Source organism: Mesoplodon bidens (genome assembly GCF_964165515.1).
Source record: "Mesoplodon bidens genome assembly, chromosome: 19".
Classification (NCBI taxonomy): Eukaryota; Metazoa; Chordata; class Mammalia; order Artiodactyla; family Ziphiidae; genus Mesoplodon; species Mesoplodon bidens.
The window spans coordinates 48,062,328-48,086,728 of record NC_138179.1 but is presented as its reverse complement, the minus strand read 5'-3'; the positions used below and the strand labels follow the sequence as shown (position 1 = coordinate 48,086,728).

General features: G+C 40.0%; 1 protein-coding gene across 3 annotated transcripts in view; it reads right to left on the bottom strand.

The window, feature by feature from the left end:
* Positions 1-24,401, bottom strand: part of KANSL1 (KAT8 regulatory NSL complex subunit 1) — a 175,290-nt gene that overhangs the window by 118,824 nt on the left and 32,065 nt on the right. For 2 of the 3 annotated variants that reach the window (XM_081218266.1, XM_081218268.1), the window contains exon 3: positions 10,851-12,225. In XM_081218266.1, coding sequence (XP_081074392.1) covers positions 10,851-12,142 — 1,292 coding nt within the window. In that variant the 5' untranslated portion in view covers positions 12,143-12,225. Of the gene's footprint in view, positions 1-10,850; positions 12,226-21,561; positions 22,042-24,401 lie in introns of those variants that run through there. The other variant, XM_081218267.1, reaches the window with a different exon arrangement.

The following is a 24,401-nucleotide window of genomic DNA, read 5'->3' as shown; positions in this document are numbered from 1 at the left end:
TAACATATCTATAGTCTTGGGTCTCAACTATAAAATGAAGATATCACCTTCATCATATGAATGTTTTAAAGATTTACCAAGTGCAAACCACCTAACATATAGAAGGTGTGATCAATACTTATTAATTCCCCTATCTCCTTCTTTTTATTTTTATTTTTTTGGCCGCACCATGAGGCTTTCAGGATCTTAGTTCCCCAACCAGGGAATGAACCTGGGCCACTGCGGTGAAAGCACTGAGTCCTAACCACTGGACCGAGTCTCAACTACTGAGCCGCCAGGGAATTCCCTCTTTCTTTTTTTTAAAAAAATCACCCCCGCCACTTCCTAGATGCTACATCTACCTTAACAAAATGCCCTACCCAATCCATCCAACTCCTATTCCACAAAAGAAATGAGTAATGGTATTGTAAGTTAAGAATATATTTGGGGGCTTCCCTGGGGGCGCAGTGGTTAAGAATCCGCCTGCCAATGCAGGGAACACGGGTTCAAGCCCTGGTCCACATGCCGCAGAGGTTGTGGCGCCCATGCGCCACAACTACTGAGCCCGCGCATCTAGAGCCCGTGCCCTGCAACAAGAGAATCCACCACAATAAGAAGCCTGCACACCGCAACGAAGAGTAGCTGCCGCTTGCTGCAACCAGAGGAAGCCCGCGCGCAGCAACAAATAATGAATAATTTTTTTTAAAATATATTTGGTATACTTTTCCTCAAAAGATACTATCAAATTACTTAATACTACTTACATTTCTTGACTATAAAGTGCCACATTTCACATGATGTTTGGTAAATCTCTTTTCATCAACCAAATCCAAAGGACAGTTTGATTCTATTTCCACTAAAATAGGTAGTGTTTATGCCCAAGCTGTGGGCAAACAGCCTAGATTAATACAGTCGGCCCTCTTTTTTTTCAATTTATTTATTTATTTTTTTTAAATAAATTTATTTATTTTATTTATTTATTTTTGGCTGTGTTGGGTCTTCGTTGCTGGGCGCGGGCTTTCTCTAGTTGCGGCGAGCGGGGGCTACTCTCCGTTGCGGTGCATGGGCTTCTCATTGCAGTGGCTTCTCTTGTCACGGAGCACAGGCACTAGGCGCGCAGGCTTCAGTAGTTGTGGCACACGGGCTCTAGAGCGCAGGCTCAATAGTTGTGGCGCACAGGCCTGCTCCACGGCATGTGGGATCCTCCCAGAGCAGGGCTCGAACCTGTGTCCCCTGCATTGGCAGGCGGATTCTTAACCACTGCACCACCAGGCAAGTCCCTGGCCCTCTTTAACTGTAGGTTTCCCATCTGAAGTTGGCTGAGTCTGCAGATATGGAGGGCTAACTGCACTCACTGTACTAGGCCATTTTATATAAGGGACCTGAGCCTCCTCGGGATTTTGGTATCTGCAGGGCTCCTGGAATCAACCCCCTGAGAGTATTGAGGGACGACTGTATCCTGATTTCTTATTAGCTATGTGACATTAAACAAGTAACTTAAACTTTTCAATCCTCAGTCTGAGTCTGTAAAACTAAGATAATATCTACCTCGTTGTACTGTGAGGACTAAATAAATTAATGCATGTAAAGCACTTTTAACACATTACCTACCTCAAAATATTCCACAAATGTAGGTTATTATTTTTTTCTCTATCAGTATGTCCCAAACTATGTTACCTGATTAGGCAAAGTTGATTTAAAATGTTTCCTAGCTCAACCAAATCAATTCAGTCAAAACCTTCTTGGGGTCCATGTTTCAGACTGATTTAATCCCAACAGCCCTTAGCTGTCTCCTTCAGTTTCTATCTTACCAGGATGCATCTCTCAAGTACCACAAGAACAAACAGGAAACAGGGATTAAGGGTGAACAAGAAAATGGTCACACACATAAATGATATCATTCAGTTCCCTGGCTCATGCCCTTTACTCTATTAGGCAGAAGAAGTAAAACATCTTTTAAGAAAATGATTTTTTTTATGTGGACCATTTTTAAAGTCTTTATTGAATCTGTTACAATATTGCTTCTGTTTTATGTTTTGGTTTTTTGGCTGCAAGGCATGGGGGATATTAGCTCCCCGACCAGGGATCAAACCCACACCCCTGCATTGGAAGGCGAAGTCTTAACCTCTGGACTGCCAGGGAAGTCCCAGAAAATGATTTAAAACGGAACTTAACCCCTCTTCCTGGTTGCCATTCCTCAATGTCCACTCCCCACTGCACCCCCCCAACACAATATTCTCCACAAATCCTCTTACTGAGTTCTGAATATAATCTGTGGTTGCTACAATGTTACTAAATAGGTTGCCAGAGCAACCCACAACATTTACAATTTAACAACAATTTTTCAGTATATTCCGTTTGAGGAAGATTCTTCAGATACTTCTATTACTAGATTAAAACTGATTTCAAAGCAATTTGGCTTACCACTTTGGGGCAAAACCTTTCTTCATAATTATACAATTATGAAGTCAAACAGATGGGGGGAATTCCCTGGCGGTCCAGTGGTTAAGACTCCGCGTTCCCAATGCAGGGGGGCGCGGGTTCGATCCTTGGTTGGGGAACTAAGATCCCACATGCCACACGGCGCGGCCAAAAAAAATAAAACTAAATTCAGATAGGTTAAAGTTGCCACAAAGCCTTAATTAATGAGAATCAAAATTAGTAAGATTTACTCTTTATATTTATTATATACTGAGCCCCTTGGTTCAAACAGATAGCATAATTTTCCCAGATACACAATGGAAAACAGGAAAAAGACAACGAACTGGTAGCTATGAAAGGAGATGCCTTAGGCACGAATTTCTGCCTACCTTGCAAAATACACAAGTCCCTGGGTATTCGAGGGGGACTGGTTCCAGACTCCCCTCCCCCCAGTACCAAAATCTGCAGATGCTCAAGTCTGCAGATATAAAACAGAGTAGGTATTTGCATATAACCTATGCACATCATTCTGTATACTTTAAATCATCTCTAGATTACTTAAAATACTTTACAATGTGAATGCTAAATACATAGTTGCCAGTGAACTGAAATTCAAGTTCTGAATTCAAGTTTTGCTTTTTGGAAGTTTCTGGAATTCTTCCCCCCCCAAAAATATTTCTGATCTGCAGTTGGTTGAATCCACCAATGTGGAACCTGCAGATCCAGAGGGCTGACTATAATCTAATCCATGTTGGTCTTTGTTCAGGGAGAGAGTAGAGAAACTAATTAAAGTACTATTCCTTTGAAATACAATGTGACTCCAAGCTTTTCCTAGTAAAACATTTATTTTATCTTGCTGATGGAATCTAATAGGGTGCTCTGCAAATGACACTGAAACTTCTGGGTATGCCCAACAGCCAAAAATGTTTAAATGAAAATTAGTAAATATGGACCACATTCAGTAACATCCCCCATCGGCTCCTTCTCCATCCCAACAGATCCATCCAATCTAGTTACTCCTGTCAAAAACCTGAGAACCACCCGTAATTCCTCTTCCCTCTCTCTCAACACCCCACTCATCGCATCCAATCAATCACAAGTCCTAGTCACCCTACCTCCAAAGTACCCAGTTCCCTCACTCTTCCCTCCAAAGGCCAAGTCCCCATTCTCTTACGTAGCTTACCACAGCAGCCTAAATGGTTTCCCAAAGTCCAAATCCACTCTACGCTTCATACAATAAGAGGGGTCTTTAAAAAATCCAACGATATATAAACTCTGTCAATGGTTTCACAATAAAATTTTAAACTGGAGATGACCTACAAGCCCACCTACATGACATAGCCTCTAGCAACCTCTCTGGCCTCATTTCTCACCACTCTCCTTACACTTTGCACTGTTCTTGAAAGCACCCAACACCTCCCATTCTCAAGGCCTTAGCACATGCCGTTTCCTCGGTAACACACCTCCTCTATTCTTCACCAACTCCTTCTCATCATTCGGGTCTCAACTTACATGTGACTTCTTCAAGATACTTGCTAGGACATCCCCACCCATCTTAATTAGATGTTCCTAATATGCACCCCCTTAGCACTCCGAACTTCGTTTCTGTGGCACCCACACCACTATAAATATATCATTAACTATATGATTACTTGCTTAAATAATCTCTCTTTCTAACCTATACTGCCCATGAGGGCAGGGCAGGGATTGTGTCTCTCTTATTCACCACTATCTACCCATAGCACCTCAGCACAGAGTAGGCATTCAATACATCTAATAAGCGAATTAATTAATTCCAAAGTCTCCAATGTAAGGTTCTGAGGCCTCTCTGTACAGGTCAACTCCTCCTTCTCTGTTTACACAGGATTACTTGGAAGTCCATTTCCTGATTTTTAACAGTTGCTGGAACTTATAAGTAATACAGAAACCTTCATTTTTGAGACACTGGTAAAGAACTTGAACCCTCATGTAAGGGTTATTTTGCCAGCTGTGTTCTTATAGTCACCCAAGCTTGAAACTTCAACCATCTATGATGATCCCTCCCTATTTTTCCCATACCACCTTTGTTATTAATCCTATTAAATCTATTTCTGCACCATCTCTGGAACTTCCTCTTTTCCTTTTTACACTACATTTATCACACTTACCTATATTACTAGATCTCTAAAGTATTTCCACTCTAGCCACTAAAGCCCCATGTCTTTTGTCTCTGTCTTCTCTGTGTATGCTGCGCCTTCTTCCTGTACTGATCTACCTCATCAGGCCACAACCAAGACAACCTTCTATCAAAATCCTAGCCATCCTTCAAGGCTCATTTCTAATATCCTTTCTTTCCAATTCCATCAACCAGCTGTGATCTCTTCCTATTTCATTTGCATCACCCAACATTTACCATATATTACTATATGCCAGGCACTGTTCTAAGTAGTCATCTTTATCTACCATGTCTCCAATACACATCAAAACTATAAACTTTTTGTGGATAGAAACTCAGTTTATTTACCTATGGCATCTCTCACATCTTACACATTCGCTCATAGGTACTTATATATGACCACTTTAAAAGAGTACAACTGACCCTTGAACAACATGGGTTTAAACTGTGCACATCCATTTAGACACAGATTTCTTTCAACATTTAATACGATCTGTGGTTGGTTGAATCCATGGATACAGAGGGCCATGGATGTTCAACTGCAGAGAGGGTGAGCACCCCTAACCCCATTGTTTTTCAAGGGTCAACCGTACTTCACTCAATTTTAAAGAATGAAAACACCAATCCCAAGGCAACAGAAAATATTTGGAGCAACTAGATCTGCAGCAAATGGGTAACCCCCGAATTCCTGCTGCCTAACTTCCTTCCTTCAGAATCATACAAGAAGCACCAAGAATAATTCTCACTACCTACATAACTTCTCAGAAAAAAAGCAGGGCGGGGGGACAGAAAATACAGAAGTTCCTATTTCTGCCACTGGATGTCATATGCAGGCTAGCAGAAAAAGAAAATAAAACATAATCAAAGATGATTAGATTAAATTAGAACAAGGTGTTTGACAAGTGAAAGTCTACTCAGCTCTGAAGTAACTTCTCTAAGAACATGATGGAATTATTCCCACGTATTATGTATCGCACCCAGTAAGATCCAAAATAATCATTTTAACGGATTATGGGGCGGAAAGGGAACCTAAGGTAGTAAAAGAATCAAAGCTCTAAGTCACAAGTCAAGAAAGTCATTTTGTTTCGAGGTACACCAGTGACTTACAGGGAATTTTGCCTCAGACTCCCCAAATGTAAAAAATGGTGCTGAGAATAGCTCCATCAATGCTAAAGACAGAGCTGTCACAATTCAAAGTAGTTTAAGCCCTCGAGATCAATTTCCTCATTTATATTTGAGAAAGTGGTTACATGATTAGCCCTATAGCTAGTCTGTAGCAAAGAAGGGTTAGATGTTAGGTTTCCAGCTAATAGACCTCTCACTCCATCATTCTGTGAAAGGACAAGGAATAGGAAAATAAGGACAAATCAAGTAGACTGCCATCTTTGGCAACATCATCTGTGAATACTTAATAAATTCAAGTACGAGCTATAACACAAAACATTCCACAGTAACTAAAAAGCAAAATCAACAAACACACTAGTCATTCATTATACCCCGAAGTCTTCATGAACAACTCCAAAAGGGTGAAATTCCTCAGAAACATAGAAAAGTCACCACAATCAAGACAATCAAAATTCAAATAACTTCTTTAGTGTCACTAAACTGAGCATCTAGTTTATTTTTACTCAACCCTGATCTGGAACAGACTTCAGGAGGCTACCAGACAAATAAAACATAGGTTAGAATAAATTTTAAAAAAATAAAAACATGAGGGCTTCCCTGGTGGCGCAGTGTTTGAGAGTCCACCTGCCGATGCAGGGGACACGGGTTCGAGCCCCGGTCCGGGAAGATCCCACATGCCGCGGAGCGGCTGGGCCCGTGAGCCATGGCCGCTGAGCCTGCGTGTCCGGAGCCTGTGCTCTGCAACGGGAGAGGCCACAACGGTGAGAGGCCCGCGTACCGCAAAAAAAAATAAATAAATAAAAATAAAAAATAAAAACATGAAAATAGAACAAGAACAGGGAGAACAAAACGAAGCCAAGAATGAGGCTTAAAAAACAAGTACAACAATAAGTCCTATAAATTTGGCTCTAAACTTCCAAAAGCCAACAGGAAAATGGAGACCTAGTGAACAACACAAATTATAACAGCCAGGTAATAAAAACAGACTTAAAAGCTTAGGAAAAAATACAATTATTCTGGTTGCATATCTTTGCCCTGAAGTCCTTATAAAGAAGGCGTTGTGTAACATGAAGATGTATTTTACATATAAAACAACATATATTTCTGTAGTTACTAACGAAATGTTTTATGGAATCATTTTTATTCTAACCTTCAAGATAAGCCTATAGTGACAGTTTACAGAGTTTTTTTGTTTTTTGTCTTTTTGTTTTTAAGGGAAAAGAGGTCTACAAACTATCCAGGTATTCAGAACACTGATGATCTAAGAATACATTTAAGAGAATATCTGGAAAAGAATTTTTTCTTTACACGTACTTACTATAAAAGTTTATAAGCACAAGGGTAAGAAAATGAAAACTAAATTCAGCAAAACTAGGTATAGGTCCAGGAATTCCTAACAAAATAGCAGAACAAAACTCTTAGAAATGAGAAGGAGGAATACAAAGAAAAACTTAAGTGAAGAAGAGAGTGTGGGCGCACAAGCACACACTTAACAGTTCTTGTTATATACACAAGATAACTATCAATAAATGCTTCTATTCCTACTTCTACAATTAAGAATTAAACACTGAAGTATTTATTGAAACATACAGCTTCCTTTCTAGTCCCTCGATCAAGAAGATGACGTTTTTAAAAAGAATGGTATAGCACAGGGAACTCTACTCAATGCTCTCTGGTGACCTAAATGAGAAGGAAATCCAAAAAAGAGGGGATATATCTGTACGTAAAGCTGATTCACTTTGCTGTACAGTATAAACTAACACAATATTGTAAAGCAACTACACTCCAATAAAAAAAACGCCAAAAAAAGAATGAAATGCCATTTGCAGCAACATGGACCTAGAGATTATCATACTAAGTGAAGTAAATCAGAAAGAGAAAGACAAATACCATACGATACCACTTACATGTGGAATCTAAAACATGACCCAAATGAACTTATGAAACAGAAACAGACTCACAGGCATAGAAAACAAACTTATGATTACCAAAGGGGAAAGGGGGTGGGGGAGGGATAAATTAGGAGTTTGCAATTAGCAGATACAAACTACTATATATAAAATAGATAAACAAGGTCCTACTGTATAGCACAGCGAACTATATTCAATACCCTGTAATAAACCATATGGAAAAAATATGAAGAAGAATATACATAGATATATGTATATCTGAATCACTTTGGTGTTCACCAGAAACTAACAAAACATTGTAAATCAAAGTATATATACTTCAATTAAAAAAATTTTTTTTTTAAGATGATGTTTAAATTCCTGCTCATTCCACAGTGATGTTACTAAACAACGATACAGGTCAAACCCAATGTAGTGCAGATTTTCCAAAGCAGTGGTTACATGTATCAAGACAGGAAGATACACAAATATAACATTTTTGGATGATTTTCCACAAAGAGCTTAAAATAAAAAGGTATAACAGTTTTAAATTAAACATAAAATCAGTTAACCAAAAAAAAAAAAAAAGGAAAAGGAAAGAACTTCTCTAAACATGTGTCATCCAGCAATATTAGAATTGACTAACTGTAAAATGATAAACACACAATTCTCAACAACATATAAAACCAATCATTCTGCTACTGCTAGCATGTGCCTAGGATTTACAATGAATCACTGATTTTCCTCTTGGAAAAAACATAGGAAATAAGGAAAAACACACATGAATTCTTGGTGAAAACTTGCAATTTTCAGAGAACCATCCACTTGTAATTTAAGCAACATCATTTAAAAACAATTCATTTCAACAGTCTTCTCTACTAAATATTTTCATTATGGTTGCTCAGACTAAATCTATTGACTTTACCTCTGACAGTACTTCAGCAAAGGAGTGAAATACTAGACAGGCTACTGTAAGAGGTAAAAAGTTGAAATTCACCAGCTGGGTCAAGGTCTTGAAGAGTTAACTAACTTCTTATTCCAGGACTCAAGAATTATAAATCTGGTTTTAAGATTTGGGAGGGACTATTAAATCACAAAGAAAAGGCTTCTCAGCATCCAAAGAACCTCCCTTTTTTTTTTTCTTTTTTAATCAAAGCAATGCGTCCACTCTCACTGGCCAACTGCTGAAAATCTTTAAAATACTCAGAAGGTCAACAAACACCTGACTAAATACTAGCCTTAGGAGTCAATCTGGTAACCTTGCTTAACAAGAACTTAAAAGTCTTTACACTTTATTGGTGGTTTTAATTTGTCAATAAATTCATATATATCATAATGTGCAAAAGTATATTTATTTGACAGTACTTTTGGTGTCCAAATTGTCCTTACTTTAATATGATCTGAAGCATGGAAACTCAACTTTTTAAAGCATTATTTAGTTGATTTCATTGTAAGAGGATTAAACGGATCCCAAAGTTTCCTAAAATGATCCCTCAGTTGTCCTTATAATTCATACCCTGCCAATCAACAAAGCATTATGTGAGAAGAAAACCCAAAACGAAGTGAATGGACTAAGAGGTCTTTTCAAATCACTAGACTTATTACCCCATGAAATAAGAAAAGTTCTCTCTTAGGTATTTTGATTTCACTGGGTTGGAACAGTTACCCACAACATTACCAAAACTCAGAAATGTTTCCAATACATTGTATCCTGAAAACATTAAGCTTATAGAGTCTAGGTGTTTTTCTTCATCAAATACACAAAATAAGTACAGAAAACTTAAAATGTTTCAACTACAATATGTTACACAAAATTACTCTTAAACACAAAATATTCAACTGTTAACCAAGATTTCTTAAAACAGTGGTTTATGCAGCAAAGTCAGTGGGGATAATGCCACAAATACTGGCAAGCTGATTTAAGCTACTAATCCATTTAAGGAACGGTAACTATGTTACAGCAGTAGCAAGGCTCTGAAATTTATTTGCTTTAGACCTGAATATAGAAATGGACTCTTGAGCACAGTAAACTAACAAATGGTAATGGAACTTGGTCTACGAGGAAAAAATACAGCAAAATTATCCAGATTTTTTCACTCAAAATAGAAACACAAACCAAAATTTCATACTCGGATACAGTGTTATCCATGTGAATAACATAAACAAAACTGAAAAAAAAAAAAGGAAATTTACTTATGCTTAAAAGCATAGCTGTCTCAACGAATTCTCCAGTGAAAAGCTTAGTCACCTTTTTATTTCAGGCAAGGGAAAGCCAATTATTCCAACATATCCACCTATCTCAGCCTTCTCTAGTAATCCAACCTTCACAACATCCCTACCCAAAGAGGAATGAAAGAGGATCTACTAGTCAACTCCCCTGCCCTTCTTTTCCAACTACTCTGTTTACTCTCTCATAAGTCTCGATAAATGTAGACTGATCTATCTTTAAGGAGATATATTTTACTTCCGTATCTGTAAGGAGCAGAATGCAGGGTCAGGAGGGAAGAACAGGAGTAAAGCACCTCTGGCTCAACCAGATCCATCTGAAGTGCCACACAAAGCTTATGAATAATTTTCCTCAAACCAACAGATTTTGAAAATCCAGTACGAATTTATCCCAAATATGTCAATACATTTAACTGAGAGAAAATAAAATCCAAATCTGATAAAGATGGTTTCTTTTAGGGAGAGAATGAGGTTGTGAAAGCAGACTGTGCTTGGAGGCAACCTATAAAACACTCTGAAGCATTTTCTGATTATTAGTCCTTAAAACATACCGAAATCTCAAGTGTTAAAATTAAAGACTGGGTACATTCTCTGCTGAAAGCTCAATTAGAAGCAAATATAAATTCCAGCGAACTTAACTAGGTCAACTAAACTTTTGGCCCCACTTACCAGAAACAACAAAATCTGAAGTCAAGCCTTATAAACTTACAAAAATATCCTACATATAGTTTCAAAAGAAATCTAATTATTCACTCTGAAAGGATGGGTACAGTTTTACAAACTGGAAGTCTTCCAGTTTTTTCTTAGTAAGATTTCAATGGGAAATTGACAGCTTTTACCCTACAGCAACACAACGCTGTACCAAATATACCTTCCATTTCTTCACTAGCAGGTATACATGCACCCACCTACCTAAAATTAGGAAAAAGACAAACAAAAGAAACATAGGCACCTATATACAAAGAAGCCCATTCTTCCCATGATGGGAATTCACCAACTCTTTCTCTCTTGTCCAGACATTTCCCAAGAATGACATTATGCATGATTCTACTCACAGGGGTAAGTGGCGCTGCTCAGGATCAGCTCTGGTTAGTTCTTCCTCTTCAATATCAGACTCTCCCCCTGAACTACTGTCAGTGACGTCTGAATCAAATGCTCGTTCACTGCACCTCAAGTTGGCTATACCACTGGCTGTAAATCTGTCCAATTCTTCTGAAATCGAATCACTTTTCAGGAAGTTGCTAAGTCCCTCTGAAGTGGCGGTCTCACTGGCAGCTTTTCTCAATGCAGCTTCAGCCTTTCGAGTTAGCATCAACTGGCTCCGGGGCCTCAAGGATTCCAAGTTTGGCAGTTTGCTCAAAGTTTTCTCTAAAAATCCACCCAGCTGATGCTGTATATGCCTCTCCACCTGCTTGGCTTGCACAACCTGTAAGCGTTTCTGTAACCTGCGGGCACGGCTCTCAATATCAGCCTGCCGCCGTAGTAAAGCTGTTATCCTTGTGTCGGAATCTAAAGCACTGAAAAGAATGGAAGACAGGGGAGACTTTTTACCCTCTAACTTGACACCCCCCAAGTTAGAACTGGAGTCTGTGTCAGGTGATAACCTACTGCTTCCTTGAAGTGCCGGCGGCTGTTCCATGGAATTTACAGAAGATTTGTTTGCAGTGCTATTATTGCTAAATATCGTTGTGTGTTCTACATCAAGGCTTCTATGTGGAAGAGTGCAATTGGTCATACCCCCTTTCAAGTCCCCAGATTCAGATGCCACCACTTCACCCCCCTGAAGAGAAGATGACGTGAGAGCTCGTTTTCCCCCATTAAGGGGACTGGAATTGTCATGATCAGAATGTGTTGAACTTTTAGTCAATTTCTTCGCCAACCCATTTACAGGTGCTTGTGGCAGAGCTGTCTGACCACTTGTATTCATGGTTCTAAGATTTTCTAAGGAAAACTCCAAAACTGGCTGTCTCCCCAACAGCTCAGCTCGGAGTTCATAGGACTGAGATAAGAGAGGATGAGATTTAAGTACTGTCTGCTTGCTGAAGACACCTTGCAATTTCAACGATTCCTTTGAGGGAACAGATGTTACATCGGAGCAAAGATAAGATGCCACCAGTGGTTGCAGCTTTCCCAAGTCTTCCTTGTTAGGATTATTTCGGAAGTCCAGACTGGGGTCCTCTGCAGCAATGGCTTTTCTTTTGGTTCCGTTGGCAGCAATAAGGATGTTGGCGTTGCCGTTATTTTCGGCACTGCCAGGGGACAAAGTGGAGGATGGGGGAGCCAGTTTGAACCGGATATGGTGTGCTTCAGCTGCTGCGTCAGTGAGAGCGGGCGCCATCGCAGCCATTCAGCACAGAGAGACAGGAAGTCCAGCCTCTCCCGGTGCCGAGGCCAGCTCCACAGCCCCTTACCGCCTCCCCAGAGAACAGACTAGAAGAGAAAGAAAAAAAGGAAGTTAGAAATACAAGCACGTTAGAAAACAACACACATGTTTTTAATACAAACATTACTTGAGGCTGTTAACCAAACTCTGCCTCCAGAAGAAAAACACTCAAACCAAAAGGGGAGATGTGTTGGGGCAGGGCCACAATCCCTGCTCAAGAGAAAGAATTCCATCCTTTTTTGTCACTTGTTACCATAAATTGAAAGTAGCCACAGACTGTTAAAGTTAAATCATCTGCATCTAAAAGAAAAATATCTTTAAAACTTCTTGAAATTAGTGAATTTAAAGCAAATGTATCAAACTAAGCACCCAGTAATTAAACAGAAAAGAATTAGTAAGGAACTCCTCATCCCTACCAAAAGTTTCTATGCCAACTGTCACAGGTCTGTACATTTTTCTGGCCAAAGGATCCAATGTTCGTCACCTTCCCACTTCTCTGCAAGACAGATCATACTAAAAGCTTAATTGTATCATACCTGTGTTACCAGTTCACTTCATCAATTTTCTTTTCTTTTGCTGTCCTCAGTATGGCCCACCTCTCAAATTAACTGCCCAACTGATGTGTCTCTTTCCTTTACCCGAAAACTTCTTGAAAAAATAGTTATAAATAGCTGCCTCTGCACTTCTCACTCTTCTAGAATCTGGCTTCTACTCCTACTGCTCTGGCAAAGGTCACCAGTAATCTCATTATCAAATCCAATGCTCAAGCCTCAGTCCGCATTCTATCCGACTCCTCTGAAGCATTAGGTAGTGCTGCCCACCCGACTCTTCTTGAAATTCTCCTTTCCAGATGTCCTTGAAAACAAGGTCCATTCTTCTGCCCCCTTCTCTCTCAACTCACTCCCTTGGCAACAACCACTATAGCAACATGGTAAGGTCTCCTAGCGCTCCGAAAAACATGCTCAGCTGCACTGCTCAACATCCCCACCTCTATGTTCCTCAAGCCCCCTGAAACTCAAAACTGACTTTCTTTTTACTGCTTACCCATTTCTATCATCTCAGGTAATGGTATTGCTTTCATTTAGTAACCCAAGCTAAAAATCTCAGCCATTTGCCACTTCTTTATCCCCTTTGATTTATCTGGTCTGAGAGTGAAAGGAAATCTATGCAAAGAACTAAGCCAGCTGTTCCTAAAGTGTGGCCTATGGACTTCTTGAGAACTCGAAGACCATTTCAGAGGTCCACAAAATCAGAGCATTTTCATAATAATATTAAACGTTATTTGCCTTTTTTCATAGTGCTGACATTCACAGTAAGGGTGCAAAAACAAGTCTGAGCAAAATTACTGGTACCTTTGCACAATTCAGCGCAGAGGCACCAAACTACTAATAACCACTGGTCACTGTATTCTCTATTCATTTAAAAATAAATAAATAAATAGGTTAGTACCACTGACCTTTGATATCCTTGGTGAAATATGAAAATAATGAACTTTATTAAATCTCCACTCGAGTCTTATATTCTGTGCAATGAAAGGGAAAGTAGACATAAAGCACTTCTGCTGATTTAAGAAATCTGAGAGGGCTTCCCTGGTGGCGCAGTGGTTGAGAGTCCGCCTGCCGATGCAGGGGACATGGGTTCGTGCCCCGGTCCGGGAAGATCCCACATGCCGCGGAGCGGCTGGGCCCGTGAGCCATGACCGCTGAGCCTGCGCGCCAGGAGCCTGTGCTCCGCAACAGGAGAGGCCACAACAGCGAGGGGCCCGCATACCACCAAAAGAAAAAAAAAAAAAAGAAATCTGAGGAAAAGCACTAGTACAACTGAGTTACAAGCTGAACTAGAAGCTTTGCTTCACGGAACACTATTTTTGGTTGGCAGAACAATTGACAAACCATGATGATTCAGACTTGAATAGTTAGTTAGCAGACATTTTCTTGAAAATGAACAAAGTGAACCTGTCACTTCAAGGAAACCCAATGATGATGTTTGCTGCCAATGAGAAAATCGGAGTTTTCAAGCAAAAATAAGTATTTTGAAAACGTGTATCCACCACCATGAGCTTGAACATTTCCCCAATACTGAAGTCTTGATTAAGTAGACTACTGCTGATATTAGTGAATGAGAATTTGATACCACATAATGAAATGTGTCAACCTTTGGAAGATCTGCATAACTCAGTGAATGACCAAATGACCAAGCTCGTTAGAAACGAGTGCATGGGTAAAATAAGTGCAAGACAAGCCAATGGATTAATGTGACAAGAGTATGAAAAGCTCACTGACACAGCTTTAGATTCCATAGTGCAGCTAACCTTTATGAAACTACTACTTGTCAAGTCTGAGTATAGTGTCAAAGGATAGCCACACTTTAAAAGGCTATTTAAATACTCCTCTCTTTTCCAAACTACACATCTTTACAAGGTCAGATTTTCCTTATATAATTCCAAAACAACATATCACAATAGAATGAATGCAGAAGCACATAGGAGAACCTAGCTGTTTTCTATTAAGCCAGACATTAGCAAGATTTGCAACAATGGAAAATGCCATTCACGCTTAATATTTGTTTTGTTCTGGTAAAAAGTTATTTTCATAATATGTAATAGGTTTGTTATTTTTAAATGAATTCGTAAATAATTTTTTTTTTTTAATTTGGCCACACTGCGTGTTTTGCGGGATCTTAGTTCCCCAACCAGGGATTGAACCTGCACCCTCGGCAGTAAAAGCAGAGTCCTACCCACTGGACCGCCAGGGAATTCCCCGTAAATAATTATTCTTTGAATTTCTCGAAGTTTCTAATCAACTACCGATAATAACCCATAAAAGTTCTCTGTGGTTTTCAACATTTTTTAAAAGTGAAAAGAGGCCTTGGGACCAAAAAGTTTATGAATCACTGAACTAAACGCAACATCCTCCTCCCTCAAAAAAAAAAAAAAAATGACAGCAACTTCCAATCTGGTCAAATATTTTATCTTTAGATAAAAATCAACATAGGATAGTAAAAATTTTCTCACTCTAAGCTTATAAAATAACTTTAACAAACATCCTATATTCATTAAACTAGATCTTCTGGGGATTACAGAGTTTTATCCTCATGGACTTTCTAGCATATGGCATTCTGTGTGACTAACTGTTCTATGTCCACTTTTCCTATTTCTGATTTTAAATTTAAAAATAATTCCTAACGTAATAAAAAATAGTTACGTTACACTGGTTGAATTGACAGATGAACCAATGTAAGTTCTTTATTCAAAATACCTTAAGTCAATTTTATAAAAGCCATTTTCTCCCATAAACAAAAATCACTATCTGATCTTTCCCATCAACTCAATATCCTCTTTCGAACTGATATCAATACACAGTTGATACTGGCAATGCAAGGAGACACATTATCAGTGCCAGATGATTAATACAGCATATGAGAGTAGATGTAGCCTACTACCCAAAAGCACTACAGTTAAGTCTCAGAAATAGCAGGAAACAGCCTCCCTCTGGGGACTCAAGCAAGGGCACAGATGTTACACAGCTTCCACAGAACTTACTGAGGAAAACCCATGTTCACACAGCTCACGTAAAAAGAGGGGTGTAATTAACATCACACCACAGAAGGTACTTAAGCAGTAAACATACCAAAGTTATTTCAGAATTATTCAGTTCTTTAAAATTCACAACTTAAAAGAAAAACCTGCTGACTCAAATCCCATCTCTTTCAAGATTTCTCTGACCCTCTGCAAGCAGTCCGAGAACGTGACATTAATCACATACACCTCAAAAGCGAATTTATTTTGCTTACACTCCCTCCTATCCCCATAGGATGCATTGCAAAGAGCAGTTACTAAAACAATTGTCTCAATAAATAGGGAAGGGGAAAAGTGAAGTCTTCAGGAGAAATTCCATTCCTAACTCCTCCTAACTCCTAAATCTTTATCTTTCTATACCAAAACTGCTGTTAAAAAATATATATAGGGCCTCCCTGGTGGCGCAGTGGTTGGGAGTCCGCCTGCCGATGCAGGGGATACGGGTTCGTGCCCCGGTCCGGGAGGATCCCATGTGCCGCGGAGCGGCTGGGCCCGTGGGCCGTGGCCGCTGGGCCTGTGCGTCCGGAGCCTGTGCTCCGCGACGGGAGAGGCCACGGCGGTGGGAGGCCCACGTACCGCAAAAAAAAAAAAAAATATATATATATATATATATATGAAAAACTACACCCCTCTCCCTTCACTGACTTGAAACGCTGTGCTGAGATGCAATATTACTCCCAAAGACACTCACAGATAAGGGGAGCCGGTCCAGGTTCACATCCTGGCTCCACCTGTATTTAAACTATTTAACTATTCTGTTCCCTCAATTTCCTCAACTGCAAAAAACAGAGCTGACCTCAGAAGGCTGCTGTGATGATTAAATAAAATACTTTCAATTACTTAACCTAGTGCCTGACACAAGCACCCATTATTTGCACTGTTATTATAACCTATAGACAAAAAGCAAATATTACTGAAACGAAAAAATGTGAAATGAAAAAAAAAGGTGTTAAAAAATAAAACATATACTATGACCTCATTTCTGTTTTAAAAAGTAGGTGATAAGATTCTTTTTTCTTTTATTTTCTGGCTTATGTAATGTTTCCACCATAAACATGTATTGCTTATATAATAAAAGGGAAGGAAGCAAAAATAACGCAAATTCTTAAAGAGCCAAAAAATGTGAATAAGGCAAAATATCACAATAACTTTCTTAAATTTAACATAATGAGCAAAATGTTGATTGAAACGATTCCCATCCCACTTGAATCCCAAAAAACATCACTACTCAACAATTCAGAGCAGAGAAAAACTGTCAGACTTAAGCAGTTTTACAAAAACAGTTTATGATAAATCACCTTTCTCCAAAGAATACAAAGCATTAAAAGCTATAATTACTTACTAATCCTCATAACAACCTGGGTGGTAGGTTTCGGGCTGGGATTATAATTTCCAATTCACTGGTGAGGACAGATAGTAAAGTTATATTGTACATTCAGAATAAGGAACCTAAAATATCCCGATTTTTTAGTTCATCTAATAAACCACAATCTGACAAAAAAACAAAAAAAGATGGAGCTAATGCACCTGCTGTCACTGACATAAATTAAGATTCAGCAGTAAGCTTGAAGAGACAAAAACAAGGGCTATCTTATCAAGGTCCTTTAAAAGGCTATGAAAGTTTGGGCTAGGTAATAACAGTTTCCCTCCCAGTTCCAGGGGGGCATTTTGAGGACTGGAAGATGTCAGATGGGTTCAGCAGGCAAACACATTTAGGAGAAACTTCCTCAATGAAGATTCACAACACACTTCATTATACTGAACACTCAAATATTTGCACCTTTAACAAATACACATCTTTTTTCCATTACACCTATTAATATCTTGCAGAACACTGTTCTGAGGGATACAAGTTAGAATAAAGTTCAAATATGCGACCTCTAGGGTCCCTTCCTGTGCTTATGATTCTATTATTATAAACTGCAATACAGATTCAAGAACAAACTTCCACCTAACACAAGCAGCACTGGGAAGCCGAAGTACACCCCTAGGACAGAGTTCCTCAACATCAGCACAACTGACTTGTGCCAAATTATTTTTCGTAGTGGACGAAGGGGATCTCTCCTGTGCACCGCAGGTGGTTTAGCAACATCCCTGGCCTCTACACGCACTAGATGCCAGCAGCACTCTCCTCTCCTATAAATTATGACAACCAAAAATGCCTCCAGAAATGACAAATGTCTCCCAGGGGGCAAAATCACAACCCCCAATTGAGAACCACTGTCGAGAGATAGATCCTCTCTATAGCTACAGATGTCTGTACATATATATATATTTCTGTATATACAGATTTCCAGAAAGCACACATATCTGGCTGCTTCAAATAGTGCAAGTCAAAACTAACTCCACACCTGCAAGTGAGAACCACGCCTTATTCCTTGTAAATTCCCAAGACAGGACTCCAGTTACACAAGAATAAACTGGCAGCATCCACCTTGCAAAAATGTTGATAAGCTGCCGGGACCCAAAGGGAAGGGTTTGGCCATTTGGGTGGCCAACCACCGCACTTTCACTGAAAACAGAAGCAAAAATCAAATGGGGGAAAAGAAGCTTGCCCATAATGTGGCTTCTACTAACCTCTTCCCACCATTACCTCATTACTCTGCACAAACCAAAGAAAGAAACAGGCAGAGGAAGGATGGTTAGGGAAGTGTCTGTGAAGTTATCAAAATTTCAGCTGAAACTTGAAAATTAGCTAAAATTTCATTATGTAGAAGGCTAGGGTAAAAGAACGGTAATGTGGCATTCTAGTGAGAGGAAAAGGCACGGGGAAAGGCAAAACTGGAAAAACATAGGATATCCTGGAGGTTGAAAGAAATAATCACATTTGTTTGAAATATAAAGCATACTGTAACAGAGAAAACACTATAGAAAAAGGTGAAAAGGAAGTTTGAAGCCAGATCATTAACGGACAACCTTCAATAGCCAGCCTTTACTCAGACTTAAAGGCAGCAGAAAGTCATTAAAGGTTTTTCAAATGGGGAGTGACACATGAGAACTGTGCTTCAGAGAGACCAGCTGGGTAAGACAGATTAAAAGAAAGTAAAAAGTCAAAGACCAATGAAGAGGCTACTGCAATAATCCAGATAGGATACAACAAGAATCTCAACTAAGGTGTTCACCACAGTGGAATGGTTGAAGTCTCCTCCAGGCTTTGGAAGGGCCAAGTAAGTGACATAAACAGAAAAGGTAAAGGCTCTTCAGAAAAGAGAGAAGGCTGTCTTTTCCTTCATAATTTCAGCTCCTTTATGATAAAAACCTCTCATTTATTTCTCATAAAGCTGTACAGGTAGCGGGGGGGGGCTGTTCAGTTTTGGGGTATCCTCTCCTTTCCTAACAGTGCCAACCCAAACCCAGCCCACGTCTGCATCAGCTCACATCGAAATTATCCTAACAGCTTCCTGACTGATGCCCCAGTCCTCTAATCCATTCCGTAATCCATTCTTTTTATCGCCTCTCTTCTCTACTCTAGAATAACTCCTAGTACCTTTCTCCTGAGTCCAAATTCTCTGAGATGAAACTTAAAACAATATCAAAGCAAGCGCATTGGTTGGCTTTACACCTAGGACTCCCCACCCCCAGATTCAACTCCATCATCTTTGCCTATGCTGCTGCCTCTACCTGGAAGGTCCTTCTACCCTTTAAGCCCAAAACTTAATCCTTCAATACACAGCATCTCCGCAACAACTTTTCCAGACTATTCAGATTCACATCACTTTCTTCCTGCTTAAATTGTACAATGCACTTTAAAGTCACCACTCAATTAAAATCATCTGAATGTTCCCTAGTTGTCAATTTATTAATATTAATTTATTCTATTTCCGAGACAGGGGAAGTTCCTTAACATCCCTCTTTGCATGCTCACTAACTTTACCTAGTTAGAGCTTGGTACATAGTAAGCTCTGTGAGCACCTACTGACAGGGCTAGAGTAGTCAAAAAAGACCTAGAGGTAGGCTTTCAGGTATAAGATTGTGCTAAGCAGAGAAAGATGAGGAAATTCTAATCAAGAAACTGACACAATCAAAATAATAGGGAAGGATTTGGGAGATGATCCACAGAACTTGGATGAACCAAGTGGTACATGTGCAGCTTCTCAAGAAAGAGAGGGAAAAAGCAGCTATGCAGTGCTTCGTGATGAAGTACCAAAAGCTACATTATGGAACACACTGGAAAGTATTTTTTTGTATTTCTTTTACAAATGTGGATTTGTTATGGAATACAACAGGGAGCGGGCAGCAAAATTTTCATTATAAAACAAACAAATAATGTGGACCTCACCACCCCAGTCCCTAACACTTTCTATGCCAACAGGGCAGGGCTTCTTAGGTTTTATAATTACTACGGGAATCATAGCTCTGGCTGGAGAATAGGTTATTATTATGATTGCTCTAACATTCACTAACATTCACTAAATGCTCTGATGTTCACTAACATTAATTGACCTTTTACTGCGTCAGTCCCTGTGCTGAATGTTTTACATACACATCCTCATTTAATCATCACAATAACATTATAAGACGAGTATGTACTCTTATTCTCATTTTATAGATAAGGAAACTGGTGCTCAGAAGTTAAGTAACATGCCCAAGATCACACAACTACCAAGCTGCACAGACAGGATTCTGATTCAAATCTCTAACTGTAAGGCCCTAGCTTTCTTTCTTTTTTTTTTTAATTGAAGTATAGTTGAATTACAATGTTGCACTACCACTATATACAAGGCTAGGTTTAAACTGGAAGGAGCTTAACTGCTAGACATGAGGTTTTTGAATTTTAGTCTTTATGGGAAAGGCAATGAGAAATACCAACTGATTATCTCCGATAGACATTTTATTAAAATGCCTACAGCATTCAAAGCCCCACACCAAGTGTCTATAAGGACGACATGGACCAGTAAAGAAAGACACTCACTGTGATCAGGGAATCCTGGGGGGACATTAGGGGACCCTCACACAGGCTGAGAGTGGGTGGGGTCACAGAAGGCTTCCTGGGGCAAAAACATCTAAGTTGAAACCTAAAGAATAAGGAGGGTCCAGTATCGCCCATACAGCTACTTCCAACACCCCTACCCGCAACACCCAATCCAAAACCAATTCTTGCCCCTCAACATGCCCTATGTGAATGAATCCCGATCCCAATCACCGATTTACCATCTGTCATAGACATCTTACTTAAACATATACCAATACTTAAACATATACTAATATCAGATAGGAATAATAGGAAGACTATAGGAGTTCATGGTCTAATGCTAGAGACACCAAGAATTATAGCAGTGGCATCAATGCCAAAGATAAAAAGATAGAAATTTGGTGTGAAGGTAAACCCAGATGATAAAGCACTGTTTTTCCTGAAGGGATCAAGCAAGGCTTCAGAAAGAGATGACATTCTGACTGAATACTGAAGGTTAAATAGGGAGGATTCAATATAGAATGACAGGCACATTCATTGCATCCTTAATACCACTGCCTTAGTTCAGAACCTCTTACGTATTACAGTAATCCAGGCAGTAGTAATCTCCCAACTGTTCTTTCTTCATGTCTCAGCAAGCCTTCAATCTAGTGCCCACTACCAAAATGATTACTAGAAAAGAAGGAGGAAAAAAGGGAAGAAGAGAGGGAACATAAATCCAACCATGTTGTGCTCCTGCTTAAAATCCTTCAGTGACTCTAGGGTAAGGATGAACCCAAACTCCCACACAACATTTATCTGCCCCCCTTTTACACTCAGCCTCATCTCCAACCTGTCCGCACCATAGCCACCTGAATCTTATTTATAGTTCCAGACTCTTCCATACGCTTGCACCTTTGCTTTTCAAGTTTTAGCTCAAGATGACATGCTCTGGGCTTCCCTGGTGGCACAGTGGTTGAGAGTCCGCCTGCCGATGCAGGGGACGCGGGTTCGTGCCCCGGTCCGGGAAGATCCCACATGCCGCGGAGTGGCTGCGCCCGTGAGCCATGGCTGCTGAGCCTGTGCGTCCGGAGCCTGTGCTCTGCAACGGGAGAGGCCACAACAGTGAGAGGCCCACGTACCGGAAAAAAAAAAAAAAAAAAAGATCACATGCTCTTTAAACTATTCCCCATTCATTCCAGGTGAAGTTAGAGGTCCCTTCCACTCTAGGGTCTAATATGCACTCCCATGACACCCTGGGCAACAGCTCATAATGGAACATAAACACCTAGTTTTGTCACCCTCCCGCCCCAATCCCGACTGTATATTTCTTAAAAGGAAGGTTATGGCTTGTTTTATCTCTACTCTTACATGTTGTACTGCGCCTGGCAGAGAGTGGACCAATACATGTTAGCTAACCTGAGTAGTCTATGCTGAATGCATCAGATGGAGGTTCATTATAAAGTTAATGGGGGTATCTGATCATAAAGTAAAAACAATCTAACAATAAGCAGGAACAGGGCTTCCCTGTGGCTCAGTGGTTGAGAGTCTGCCTGCCAATGCAGGGGACACGGGTTCGATCCCTGGCCCAGCAAGATCCCACATGCCGCGGAGCAACTAAGCCCATGTGCCACAACTACTGAGCCTGTACTCTAGAGCCCGCGTGCCACAACTACTGAAGCCCACCTAGAGCCTGTGCTCCGCAACAAGAGAAGCCACTGCAATGAGAAGCCCGCGCACTGCAAGGAAGAGTAGCCCCCACTGGCCGCAACTAGAGAAAGCCCACACCACTCAGCAACGAAGACCCAACACAGCCAAAAACAAACATAAATAAAATAAATAATTTTTTAAAAAAAGAAGCAGGAACCAACTGAATCTAGGACAGACTTCAACTACCTCAAGTTTCAGTCATTTACATTGCCAACCACATGCACTCAGACTGACAAACTTTTTTAAGTTACTTTTAAACTGCTCAATTTGGTTACATAAGCCTTTTGAAGGCAATACCTATCAAAATTTTAAATGCAACTACTCAGACTTTTACCTAGTAACTGCACTTCTAGGAACCTATCCAACAGAAATATTCTCACAGATACATAAGAATATATGCACAATTCTTCTGCTGAAGACAGTTCTTTTACTGAAGAACTGTAATACAAAAAAAAAAAGCTAAACTTAAAAGATACAGTAGAATATTATGCAGCTATTAAAAAAAAAACTGTTTAGGGCTTCCCTGGTGGCGCAGTGGTTGAGAATCCGCCTGCTGATGCAGGGGACACGGGTTCGTGCCCCGGTCCGGGAAGATCCCACATGCCGCGGAGCGGCTAGGCCCGTGAGCCATGGCCGCTGAGCCTGCGCATCTGGAGCCTGTGCTCCACAACGGGAGAGGCCACAACAGTGAGAGGCCCGCGTACCGCAAAAAAAAAAAAACTATTTATGTTGATGTGAAAAATCTCTATGATATATAACTAAGTGAAAAAAGAGACCAAGCTACGAAACAGGTAAGATCATGTTTGTATTTAAAAAAATAAATAAAATTGTTTTGAAGGATAACCACATATCAAAATATTTATTCATGTTTATCCTATTTCTATTCTATCACTGCATTCAAGTTTCCTACCAGTTTACCTCACAAAAAACAAAGAAGGAAAAACGTATTTTTATCTCATCTCTTCCCAGCAAACTCTAATAATACAAGTGTTTCTGAACAATACTAAAATTGAAGATTTCTTGAAGGGTTCAAGCAATTCAAAAGCAAACAAGTTCTTCTTAGGTTGGGGGGGTAGGGGATGAGGAGGGGGTACCTGACCAAAGTCGAGGGATCTCACTGAATCAACCTATCCCTTTAGAATACTGAATTAAAGATTAACTACAAAAAAACAGCAATCCATTATCTTCTGAAATATGCTTAAAGTCTTCAAACGTCCTCAGTTCTCCATGGCAATACATGAGCAGTTTAACGAAACTTTCCTGACAGTTCAACTTATCAGACCAGTTTTCTGCAAAGCCTCTAAGGCTAGCAAACATCAGAAGCTAAACTAATTAGCTTTTCGCCTCTATCCGTTCATCATACCCTCCAGTGGAGGTGCTAGTAAGCAGTCACAAAGGCCAAATAGCAAGGGAAAGCCTAGATATCAGTTTTTAGCAATTTTTGGTTTAATGCCCTAACAACAAAATTGTAATTCATCCTTTTTATTCCCGAACACTTCCCCTCCAACTGAATTTAACCAGGTCTGACCCTAAGCTACTCCCTTTTTAAAAAGAAATTAAGGGACTTCCCCGGTGGCACAGTGCTCAAGAATCTGCCTGCCAATACAAGGAACACGGGTTCGATCCCTGGTCCTGGAAGATCCCACATACCGTGGAGTAACTAAGCCCGGGCGCCACAACTACTGAGCCTGCGCTCTAGAGCCGGTGAGCCACAACTACTGAAGCCCGTGTGCCTAGAGCCCATGCTCCGCAACCAGAGAAGCCACCACAATGAGAAGCCGGCGCACCACAACGAAGAGTAGCCCCTGCTTCACCGCAACTAGAGGAAACCCACGCGCAGCAACGAAGACCCAACACAGCCAAAAATAAATAAATAAACGTAATGAAAAAATATATATATATATAAAGAAATTAAAAGGTGAGGGACTCTATTAAGTTTGATGCCACTCAAGCAACTTTTTTCCAAACAAGGGTGGAATCTGCTGTACTTAAAATTCAGAGTCAGATCTCATTTGGGATTCCTGGTTCAAGTAACAAGAACCAGA